General features: G+C 47.6%; 1 protein-coding gene across 2 annotated transcripts in view; it reads left to right on the forward strand.

Moving 5' to 3' along the window:
• Positions 1–12897, forward strand: part of agrn (agrin) — a 346246-nt gene that overhangs the window by 211136 nt on the left and 122213 nt on the right. For both annotated transcript variants that reach the window (XM_083770140.1, XM_083770141.1), the window contains exons 5-7: positions 6902–7126; positions 9458–9682; positions 12565–12771. In XM_083770140.1, the coding sequence (XP_083626266.1) occupies positions 6902–7126; positions 9458–9682; positions 12565–12771 (657 nt within the window). The remainder of the gene's footprint in view (positions 1–6901; positions 7127–9457; positions 9683–12564; positions 12772–12897) is intronic.

A 12897-nucleotide genomic window follows, 5' to 3' on the forward strand; every position in this document is an offset into this window, starting at 1 on the left:
GATCCAAAACGACAAGTGGTAGCTGGGGTGGAGGATGGTGAGCAGCAAGGTTTGTATACAGCAGCGCAGCAGATATAGCAGCAGCAGGCAAGCAAGCAGGGGGAAGAGTACAAACCTTCCAGTTTATGTAGCCGGTATGAAGATGGAGTGAGTGTGTGATTGGTTGAGTGAATCATGTGGATGAGAGTGTGACGCTGAGGTGGCCCAATTAACGGCCGGCAGCGACTGCACTGAGGTTTCCTGACTGAACTTGCTCTGCGCATGTCAGTGACAGGCGCGATGCTCATTACTATAGTAGACCCCTCTAGATAGATACTGTAGATAGATAGATAGATAGATAGATAGATAGATAGATAGATAGATAGATATATTGCTACAGTAGAAGATATTGCTACAGACCCCCCTCTCTCTCCCTCCACACTGGTTCTTCTTCCTATCTTTCCTCCGTTATTGTCTTTCTTACTCCACCAGCTCCTGCACAGAAAAACCCTGGAGTGTTTACTTGAAAATGGAGAGTGTAATAATGGACCTTCACAGGTCTCTCAGAGTTAAACTTTGGTGCGTTTGTGCGTGCGTTTGTGCGTGCGTGCGTTTGTGCGTGCGTGCGTGCGTGCGTGTACTTTCCGTCTCTCCTTCTAGCAATAACAAGTAGTAGTGATTGGATCACCCCCCCCCCCCCACAGACACCATTGCTCATTGCATCAGTACATTTGATTAGCTACAAACCCCCTGCTTTGTCTCTTATACACTGCAAGCACCATGAAGAACAGACACGTTCATACTGTACCCATACACACAGTACACCACACACACACACACACACACACACACACACACACATACACACACACACACACACATACACACACACACACACACAGTCACACACACACACACACACACACACACACACACACACACATACACACACACACACACACAGTACACCACACACACACACACACACACACACACACACACACAGTACACCACACACACACACACACACACACACACACACATACACACACACACACAGTACACCACACACACACACATACACACACAGTACACAACACACACACACACACACACACACACACACATACCAGACTGGCTTAAATCAAGTACATTCGCATAACATATGCGTGGAGTCGCACCTTCAACATCACACACACACAAATGCACACAGACATTAAATGAAAACATGCACGCGTGTGCACGCGCACACACACACACACACACACACACACACACACACACACACACACACACACACACACACACGCTGCTTGGTGGTGGGGGGTGTGGCGACAGTCAGGTGGAGGCAGCGTGGTGCTGACAGCAGCCCACCAGCACTAATGAAGCATTAACACGCTCCAGTACTAAAACCACAGGATCACACACTGCCGGCAGACCCCCAGCAGCACCGCCCACCTGCTTTACTCCACCACCACACACACACACACACACACACACTCGCACACACACACACACACACACACGCACACTCACACACTCGCACACACACACACACCTGCCCCGAGACGAGAGAGAGATCGCTGCAATCCAAGAGTGCAACATCCTCTTTTAGGAGCCATTAACTGCCCTTTAACCATTTAAACCCCATGTTTATTAGCTTTCTGTAGTTTTCGCTGCCGCCCTATAGTGTATAGTTTTCGCTCTATGCTACACGTCTTGGGTGAATATACAGTAACCGATGTAAAAGCTCAGGAAATCCCCCCGCCCTCTCTCCCTCTCTCTCTCTCCTCCCCTTTCTCCCTCCCCCCTCTCTCACTTTCTCTCCCTCCCTCCCCCCCGCCCTCTCTCCCTCTCTCTCTATCCTTCCCCCCCCTCTCTCCCTCTTCCCCCCCTCTCCCTCTATCTCCCCTCCCCAACCCCTCTCTCCCTCCATCCCCCCCCTCTCTCCCTCTATCTCCCCTCCCCCCTCTCTTCCTCTCTCCCTCCCCCCCTTTCTCCCTCCATCTCCCCTCCCCCGCCCTCTCTCTCCCTCCATCTCCCCCCCGCCCTCTCTCTCCCTGCCTCCCCTGCCCTCTCTCTCACTCTCTCGCCCTCTATCCCCCCCCCTCCCTCTCTCTCCCTCTAACCCCCCCCCCCCCTCCTTCCCCCTCTCTCCCTCTCTCCCTCTTATCGATGTCACTTTCTTTCTTTCTCATTATCCGGCCTGAACCTCCCGCAGTAAAGGAAAGATACATCTAATTGGTAGTGAGTAGCATTCTAATTTGGAGCTATAGCCGGCTATCCAGACGACTTTCTTCAGCTCCCTATACCTCTTTTTCTTTCTTTTTTTTTTTGCTCCACCTATCAAATGATAATAATGAGACAATACAAGGGAGAACTCCCTGAAGTATATACTATACTGCAGTAAGGGTACGTGCGTATGTGCTTGTTACACCGGTCACATTCGCCCAGGCAATTTGCCTGCTTGTCTAAGTCTGAGAAGCCCAGCTTATCTGCTCTAGCGCCCTGTCCATGCGACGCTTCTCAAAAATAAAAAAAAGAAATTGCATTCAAATGAGCTGCCCCCTACCCTTCACCCCCCCCCCCCCCCAAAAAAAAAGACCCCTCTCTCTCTCCCTCCCTCTCTCTCTCTCTCTCTCTTCCTCCCTCTCTCTCTCTTTCTCTCTCTGTTGTCGCTGTCTCGTTGGCGGCAGAAGCCGGGCGTGCCGTGGCGGGAGCCCGGGCTTAACGACCGCCATTTTCACGGGGAGTTTTGAAGTCGGCTGACAAGGCGTTTCTTCTTGTCAGGTCCACCCCGTACTCCACGGATTATTTCTACAGTTGCAGGGCCGTCAAAACAAATTGTGTATGTGTGTGTGTGTGGGTGTGTGTGTGTGTGGGGGGGGGGGGTGAAAACATTTCAAGGTTATTTCGAGGCTGTGTATACGCTGCATAACAAACTCCATGTTGGTGCAGTGTGCGTTTGCCTCGCCTTCTGCCGTCTTTCAACACCGTCAACACCATCTTCCTCGAGGGGACACGCTGGGGTTGTTAACGGGCAACACGGGTCACTCGTGTTTTATTGTTGAGCTAATTAGGCACAAATTACAGCCCTGGTGGCATGCTGTGTGTTGGTACAGACTGACAGGCTGTGTGTTGGTACAGACTGACAGGCTGTGATTTGGTACAGACTGACAGGCTGTGATTTGGTACAGACTGACAGGCTGTGTGTTGGTACAGACTGACAGGCTGTGATTTGGTACAGCCATATTTTTCAATAGCTAAATTACAACATAATGTTTAAAACACCAAAAGGGGTTCCTGTCCAGAATGGGTTAATAATAATAAGAATAAAAAGGTCCAAGGTTCCAAGAGAACGGAACCAGTTCTATAACCAAAATGTTTGGTGGAATATAGGGTCACACTGGTACACACATTCACACAGCAGACTTGTCCTTGGCCTGTGTAATTCACTTTACATGACATGCGGCGTTTTCATACGCTTGTAATCTTATTTAGATTAGAATACAGGACCCTCTGTCTCTGACAATCGCTTGCCGGGGTTAGCCTACATAACAACTGACGGGTTTATTTCCTTGTGCCATTCAACCACAACTCACACACACATACAGTACACACACACACACACACACACACACACACACACACACACACACACACACACACACACACATACACACACACACATACACCGGTACGCACATGCACATAGCAGACTTGTCTTTGACATTATGTGATTCACTTTACGTGACAGTGTGGAAATGTCCTTGAGCAAGAAAGACACTGAACCCCAAAATGCAACTTTGTTGCCAAAAATAGCAGATCTATAAGCTCACAGCTCGCCGCCACATGCTGCGTTATGAGCTTTTAGGTCTGCTATATTCGGCACACAAAACCTAAGTACACGTTTGGCATAATAGTTATAGGATGGGTCAAATGCAGAGGACACATTTCCCCACTGGGATCAATACAAGTCTAAAAATGAAATTGAATAGCTCTTAAAAATAGATTTTTATTGTAATACAGCACAAAACTAAAACACACAAAGGATTAGTGAATATGAGGCCATTGCACCAAACTACAATGACTAAATAAGAGAGAGAGAGAGAGAGAGAGAGAGAGAGAGAGAGAGAGAGCTAGGCTGACAGAGAGTGAAAGTGAGATAGAAGCAGAGCAAAGACAAAGGGAATAAAGTGTCAGGAACAACTGAAATGAGAGGTAGGTGCGTACGTGCCTGCGTGCGTGTGTACGTGTGTGCGTGCGTGCGCCTGCATGCGTGCATGTCCTTTGATCACTTGACACAAGAAAATACTGCCAGCAGTACCATTCTCCCTGATATGCCTTGCACTCTCTCGCTCTCATTAACAAGGCAGCACGTCTTCACAAAGTGAAACATCATCTGTTTGAGGAACAGATGAAGTCCTTCTGAAATGGCAGCGAACGCAGGTGATACCTAGTATATGCCTGGACCACGATGGAAGCATTTTCAATGGATGATGTATTTGCCGCAGTGTTGTGTACAGTAGGTATATTTTTGTAATGCCAAATACATCACATCAGAAGACAGTGTATGAAACGCCGGAGGGCTTTTAAGTCCTGCCAGTATTAATCAGAGGCAGAATACCTGGACCACCACCCAGTTGTGTTAACCTGTGGGACATAATTGAACGGTCGAGACAATGGAATACTAGACATCAGACAATGATAAACTTCAAACATTGTCTCCTTGGTAAAGAAAAACACCTGCTCAATGAATAGCATTTCGCTTGTAGCTAATGGTGTTTCTGTACTAACTTGGCACATTTCATCAGACATAGAATGCACGTTTTCTTCTTTATCATATTTTTACTTATTGACCAGCCTGTTACAAAGAAGATTACTATATGGAAATAAGCAGAATGGTTTGAATGCTTTATCTTTGTATCTTTTATTTTTACTTATTGACCAGCCTGTTACAAAGAAGATTACTATATGGAAATAAGCAGAATGGTTTGAATGCTTTATCTTTGTATCTTTGAGAAGATTTGATTAAAATATTGTGGCCCCACCAAACCGAACACCTTTAGTCATGAACTGCTCAGAGACATGACAGTGATCAGATGATCAGTTAGTTAAATGAATGTGAAATACACATTGTCCAACATTAGTATTATCTCAACTATTTTCAACTATTGTCTTGTCAACACTTTCAAATTCTATGTTCACTGTCATCAGTTGTCATCATTATGATCAACGTTGAACAAAACCTAACCATGTTTAACGTAAACAAAGCTGTGCAGGGATGCACCAATGGCTAGTTTGTTGTTTGGCCAACCCAGAGCCTTTCTCTTGGAGAGTTGCATCAATGAGGGGGCAGAAAACGGCACCGGTCATGCTGTTCATGCAACTCAAAATAGTGACAAACGCTCATAGATTCCAGTGCATTCCGTAAACTTCCGGTTCAGGGCTTTGTCACTATTCGCTAATAGAAGGCTACAGTATGTAGAAGACCTGGCCCGATGAAGTCAACAGAGGTGACACAACTCTCCTGGGCCAAGTGCCAACCGAGGCGATTGCCCATGATTGGCTAGTCTGTTGTTAGGCCAACTGTTCAAGCAATGTTATAACTCCATCTTTCAGTCAGTGACTGACTCTGACTCTAGGTGTCTGTAAGGCTGGGTTCCTTCAGTCAACAACAAAACAAGTGTTCAGCCAAATTAATAACGGCTCCTCAATGAAATGAATAGACGTTGCATCTAACAAGAGCGGTTTTTGACACGGGTAAATATTTACTCCAGAAGTGACTGGTGCAGTAAATGAGAATGGCACTGAAAATCGGTTCCTCTCTCCCGGGAGTGGCGTGGCTGCGACAGTGTGCTTTGTCGACGGCAGTCATAAATATGTATCGGGGGGAGGTGAGGGGAAGGAGTGACAGCGATTGTTATCTGACGGCCTGCCTTTTGTCAACTGCATGAAATGCAAGAATACCCCCCGTCGGTCAGGCGAAATTATTAGTTCCACCCACTCGTATCAGAGGAGATGTCGGTGGCTCGCGGCACGCTCCTGGCATGTTTAATTAGGGCGGGATGAAAGACCGCAGAGACGGGAGAAAACTACCTCTCTCCATTATCCCTGTTCTCTCTTGTCCCTCGCTCTCTCTTTCCCACCTCTCTCATTTGTCGAAAGGTGTAATATTCAGAGGGTTCTGTTCGCCGTTGGAGGAGAGAGAGCATGCTTGGCATAGCAATGCAGAATGCACCGCAAATGCAAAGCCACCGATTGCAATCGGCATGGTGCCGCAAATAAAAGCGGACGTGTTTGTACAGGGAGACAGCTGCGTCCATAGGGGCCTATCGAGTAGTTCTTCAAACCCCCAAAATAACGCCATGTTTCTGACAGCATGCTGGCAATCGCTTCAACAAGGTGCCTCATTCTGTCACTCAGGAGGTGACCCATGTATGTTGCGAGCTTTAGCCTTGTTATGCGCAGTTGTGGACAAAATACTCAACCCCAGTACTTGAGTCAAAGTAATGTATAGCTCTACTCCTCGTCAAAAATGATTCAACAAAGTAAAGGTTTCCATGTCAAATTTGCACTTGAGTTAGACTGGAGTACCTGCTTTTAAAGATATTTAAGCATTCAAAAGTGCATGCCTTACAAAATAGTAGTACAAATACAAAGTGCATTTTGTTTTTGATATCAATTCTGTATTGAAATTTCCTCCCAAAGAATCACGTCTGCTATTTTCACTACATTTGAAATAGAGCTGAAGTGGTTCATTCATAATGTACTTTTTCCCCTTCCTAGAAATGTAGTAGAGTCAAAAATGAAATGAATGAATGAATGAGTATGGATACTCAAAAAATGCACAGCACTCAAGTAGAAATGTACTTAGCTACTGTCCACAACTTAATTATGTGTTCCCTTCTTGCACCTGCAGCCCTCAAGGACCCTTGCAGCAAGGTGACCTGCAGCTACGGCAGCACCTGCGTCCCGTCTTCGGACGGCCTGTCGGCCAAGTGCATGTGTCCACTGGGCTGCGTGGGCAAGCCGCTGCAGACGGTGTGTGGCAGCGACGGACACGACTACGCCAACGAGTGCGAGCTCCACCAGCACGCCTGCAGCGGCCAGAAGAACATACGAGTGCAGCACCATGGTTCCTGTGGTGAGTGTGTTGTGTTGTGTGTTGCTTATTCCTTACTGTCGGGCATATTAACCTCTCATCTCTATTCCTCCTTTAGGCCTTTCTCTCCTCTCCTCTCCTCTCCTCTCCTCTCCTCTCCTCTCCTCTCCTCTCCTCTCCTCTCCTCTCCTCTCCTCTCCTCTCCTCTCCTCTCCTCTCCTCTCCTCTCCTCTCCTCTCCTCTCCTCTCCTCTCCTCTGTACTTCTCTGTATTCTCTTTCTTTTGTTCCTTAATTCTCATTTGTCATTCTGGCGTTCCCGCAGTGTGAATGTGTCTGTTATTTAAAAGTGTTGAATGTTGAAAGCTTGTTTTGTCTGGAACTGCTTTTTTCCCTCCTCTCCCTTTTCCCCGTTTGTAGTTTTGTTTTCACGGAGTAGAGGTTATTGTCTCCCAAGGCTCGTGACCTTGTGACGTTTTGTCTCCTAACCGCCCAGACAGACCTAGAAATAGACAGACCCATGGAGAGAGAGAGAGAAAAGGATTCCCTCACTTAGCGGCATGGCCACAGTGGTGCACACACTAAACTAAGTACATTCACATAAGTATGTACTTTACTTGAGTGAAAACGTGAAATGTACTGGACTTTCACTCTTTACTTTCACTTTTTAACTCCACTACATTTCTAGAAAGGGAAAAAGGACATTATAAGCTTGTAGATCAGCTATAGTTTCACTATTATTGATAGTTGAGTACTGGCGATGCACACCTCTCTGGAGACGGAAGAGGGGGGCACGAGGAAAGATGGATGTTCAGGTCCCCTGGCAGGAGCCTGGCAGTATATATCTAACCCGAGTCCGCTGAAGCTGCGCTGAGTGGCCCTAACCCTAACCGGGCAGAGGCCCAGGGGTCCAGACAGCTCCGACGGCCCTCTAAATCTCCCAGAAGCATTCCGTCCCGAGCCTTGGCCCAGCGAGACAAAGTGCTGTTGATTTATCCGCCGCACCGTGCAGGGCATTGCAGTCGGGCCAGCCACACGCTGTCTAATTGCAGCCTGTGCTCAGCTGTTGGGAGACTCGGGTCCTGGAAGCCCTCCCTTCCGTGTTAATGGGAGGTAATGGTTTCTCCTGCAGATAATGGGCTGGCTGGCTGGCTGCAGTGCTGTGCTGTGTAACATGGAGGCGAGACAGACATTTGGGTATTTATATTTAGATAGCCTCCTCAGCTCACACAAACAAGAGGCTGGTCTCGCCGGCCAAGCGGCCCTCTCTCTCTCTCTCCCTGTTGTTACCCTTTGTCTCTCAGCCAGGGCTTTGAAAACCCATTACACCAATCTCTTTGCTATCACTCCATCTCTGTCTCCTCCTCTTTCTATCTCTCTGTCTTTGGACCTTCTCTCTCTCCATCAGTTTATCTCTGTCATTTCCTCCCTTAGCTCTCTCATTCAGATGAGGTCCTCTACCTGCTCTCTCTCTCTCTCTCTTCTCTCTCTCTCTCTCTCTCTCTCTCTCTCTCTCTTAGTCTGTCTGTCTCTCTGTCTGTCTGTCTGTCTGTCTGTCTTTCTCGTTCATTTCTGTCTCCTGCTGCCTCTGTTACTATCCGTCTCATGCGGTCAGTATCTGCGCGCTCTCTCTCTCTCTCTCTCTCTCTCTCTCTCTCTCTCTCTCTCTCTCTCTCTCTCTCTCTCTCTCTCTCTCTCTCTCTCTCTCTCTCTCTCTCTCTCCCCTCTGCCCTGCTGTATATTGACCTCTATCCTGGGGCGTGTGTGTGTAATGACTGGCCATCAGTTGTCCAGCGCATTAACACAAACGAGCGGTACATAAATCCTTCTTCTCCCTCCGTGCTTGAACGAGGGGCAGCAGGATAAGGATCCCGTCTCGAGACCCTTTTTCCTGACCCTCCGTCCACCACCCGATTCCATTATGATCCTAGCCGATATGGGCGGGCACGCCTGACTGTGATGCGTGTAACCCCCCCCCCCCCCCCCCATAGGAAAGGAGGACGTAACAAGGACCATATCAAGCAGCTCATGTCTTCATCTATTTGACGCCTGTCTACCCTAATATCATAGAACTGTTTCTGAGCTACTGCTACAGTACTGTCTCTTCTCTTCTCTTCTCTTCTCTTCTCTTCTCTTCTCTTCTCTTCTCTTCTCTTCTCTTCTCTCCTCTCCTCTCCTCTCCTCTCCTCTCCTCTCCTCTCCTCTCCTCTCCTCTCCTCTCCTCTCCTCTCCTCTCCTCTCCTCTTCTCTTATTAAATAGTCTTGCCTAAAAGCACAGAATAAGGACACCAGGTTTAGTTAATGTGGTTAATACATCCTCTGTGCTCTGACGTTCTCTCTCCACTCTTTCCCTGTGTCTCTTCTCCTCTCCGCAGACCCCTGCAAGGACAGTGAGAACAGTCTGAACACCTTGTGTCGCGTGGAGGCTCGTACCCGCCAGTCGGTGGTCTTCGCCCCGGCCGAGACCTGCACACCGGACCCAGAGCCACTGTGTGCCAGCGATGGACAGACCTACACCAGCGAGTGTGCCATGGTGCGCACAGGCATGCAGAGGGGCATCGACCTCAGGAAGATCCACGCCGGCCGCTGCAGGAAGCTAGGTACGAAGAAATACAAACCAATGGTTGACCAAAGTGCTGTACAGGTATAAAAATAGAAAAGACAGAACAGTACCTAACAAAAGTGCAACAATATGGAGGAACAGAGAGACAAAATAAGAAAAGAAATAGAGCTATGGACAGTATAACATTTACATAATCAGGCACTGTAGAAGGCCACAGAGAAAAAGGGACTTAAAAACCTCTAATGAGGTGGCAGAACGAATGTGGAGGGGTAGGCTGTTCCAGAGTCTAGGGCCGGCCGCTGCAAAGGCCCGGTCACCTCTCATCTTGTAATTGGTTTTGGGGTCGGTTAGCAGTAGCTTGTCAGCTGACCTGAGGGGTCATACGGGTCAATGAGTTCTGACAGGTATCTTTTGCATCATTCAACCTTACAGTGCCGTAAATCTTAGCTGCTTAGCCTTCCATTTGTCCAACTCTTTTCTGATTAGTAAGTAATTAGTAAGCAGGCTTCTCCCACAGTTGCACTTATGCTTAGTCCTTGAGAGTCAGCTACATGGCTAATGTGTAATTAAGTGCCATAATGAAAAAGATAATTGCAATAATTAGACAAAAAATGAAACATTTAAATAAATGTATTATTATTATTATTATTATTATTACTACTATAATATTGTTATGAGCACATCTTGAAACAGTGTGAAATGTATTTGAGTTGAATAGGTGATAAGTTGGGTGGAGGTTGCGCAAAGCAAAAGTACAGAGGAAGAATTACACCTCATCAGGACAGGACAGGAGATAAAACACCGAAGGCCCTGTACAGTTACTACAGTACAGTATATGACACTACAATACAGATGGAATAGTTTGACTGTGTGTAACCAGATGTTGTTCAACGGCACGCAGATAAACAACTGTAAGGTCTTGGGGTCTGTAGCTATCCATGCTAGCAGCAGCCTCCGCTGGCTTGATAAGACCCTCGGGAGCTGCTATCTGTGGTATTAGAAAGCGCTCCTTTAAGCCTTAGTCAACACAGAGCTGTCAGGCCTTTACTGTACGTCAGATAGCCATCGGACAAAAATCCAATTTCCCCGCCGTGTTGTTGTTGCTGCTGCATGGCGAGGCCACGGGCGTAGCACTGCCATGCCTCTGTAGGGTCTGTGGCGCTGACGTGAGGACCCCCCCCCCCCCCCCCTCCTCCCCCCCCCCATCCACTGCCCTGACAAAGCCAAAGACAAGAAGGAGAGACGGCGGGGTCGCCCTTCTGTCAACAGAGGAGCGTGACGGAGCGTTTCACCCTGTCTTCTCCGTCTTTCCTGAAGCTGCAGTGATGGAAGGATGCAGCGCGTTTGAGCTCGCGCAGGGCGGTACTCCTAGTCTCTGAAGTATTGTGTGTGTACTGTAGGCGTGTTTGGGTGTAAAAAGCAAAACAACAAAATAATGGTTGGTAGCATGCGCTCACATTTACGCGTGCAAGCAAAAATAAACCTCTCTGTGTTTCTCCGTGCGTGTCGCCCCGTGTCTTTTCAAACGAGTGAACAATTAAATTTGAAACAGAACCGCGTGAAATCATAGTCCTCAGCACATTACAATCTGGTACGACTGATGAAAATGGCCGCCTCGACTTGGTACATCGTAGGGTCTGTCGGGTGGAAACCTTGTATGTCCAAAACGGTTACTTTTCAGGAAATGGAAAAAGAACCTGGGTTCCGATGGAGTCAATGTACTTAATGTAATTTGTCACAAGCTTTTGTTAATACTTTTCGTTCAATTTAAAACCCACAGACAGACTTCTTTTCTGAAATAACCTAAATAGTCCATCGGCTATTTTTGTTACTTTTTGACACTATCGTATGATGAAGTAGGATATTTATGTACGGAAAAACATACAATGTTGAATTTAATCCTTTAATTGTGTACTTTTTAACACGATTATTAACAGTACAAGTAGTGTAGCCAAAGATTATTCTAAAAGGATAACACATTGTGGTCCATTGTACTCAGTTCATCAGTAAGACATACAATACGTGAAAGATGGAGATACAAGGTTTCTGCCCGACAGCATGAGGACATGCTTCAGCTCTGTCACCCAGATAAGACCCGATGTAATGAAGTGAGGCACCGCTGCCTTTTAAAAGAAAAGGGGGAGAATCAATTGAATGGCGGGTTACAAATGCTATCCAGTGATGAAGAATAGAACATATTCAAAGCATTGAGTGCTTCCAGATACAGAAGGAGTCCATTTCTAATGGCTTTTTATTCTTCCATCTCTCCCTTCTGCCTGAGTTTACCCAAAATGTGAATGTGCAGCCTCCCCAGATATGGTTAAAGTTTAGGGTTTCAGCAAAGCTCTGAAAGCAGATATTGTGTGATTTTATATGTCTCTATTGCGGTGTACATTACAGCAGTTTATATATACAGTATGTATATAAGGGACATTTTTTCTTGCTTGTCATAAATGCTGTATACTTTGTGGGGTCTTTCGCATGGAAGCGAATGATTGCCACACGGCCACTGGCAGGCGATGCGCATTCAGGGCTTTGCCGGAGTCTTATCCCGTCTGCTCACCAGGGAAAAAAGGATCCAATTGAAGTGGGGAAGTGAGGGTGGTTCAACGTACTTAGGAGGGGGTTTACTGCGAAGACGCTACCATGCAATACCAACAGCATTATACGCATAAACCTCTCCCTCGCTGGATCTACTGTAATCCTCAACTCCACCAAGTCACATTCCTCAGCCGTCCAATACACTGGGTGAACGGCGTCCATTCTGGGCTCCTGGGGTTCCTTTCCAGGTGGGATAAGTTCCACGTCGAAACTTATTTCTTTCCACTGAGGATTGCGGGTTCAGGTCTTTCGACGGCCAGCTCATCTTTCGGTGCGGTTCACTCATGGCTTCTTCTCTCCCCCTCTCTGCTCTTCCAGAAGAGTGCAAGGAGGAGTGCTCCTACAACGCCGTGTGTCTGGTGGAGCGGCTCGGCGTGCGCTGCTCCTGCGAGCCCATCCAGTGCGACGGCACCTACAGGCCGCTGTGCGGGAAGGACGGACGCACCTACGCCAACGACTGTGAGCGGCGCAGGGCCGAGTGCCTGGCCAAGACGCACATCCCCGTCAAGCAGCAAGGGCCCTGTGGTGAGTGAGGGGTCCCTGCATGGTGGTGGTGGTGGTGGGGACCTATTATGTTTCTTCCTGGTATATTCAATGTGTTGTTCTCTCTCATGTTTCCCAGGCTACATGTTTTGTTCTGTGCACTTGTAC

This window comes from Protomyctophum parallelum, assembly GCF_964188405.1.
Source record: "Protomyctophum parallelum genome assembly, chromosome: 7".
Classification (NCBI taxonomy): domain Eukaryota; kingdom Metazoa; phylum Chordata; class Actinopteri; order Myctophiformes; family Myctophidae; genus Protomyctophum; species Protomyctophum parallelum.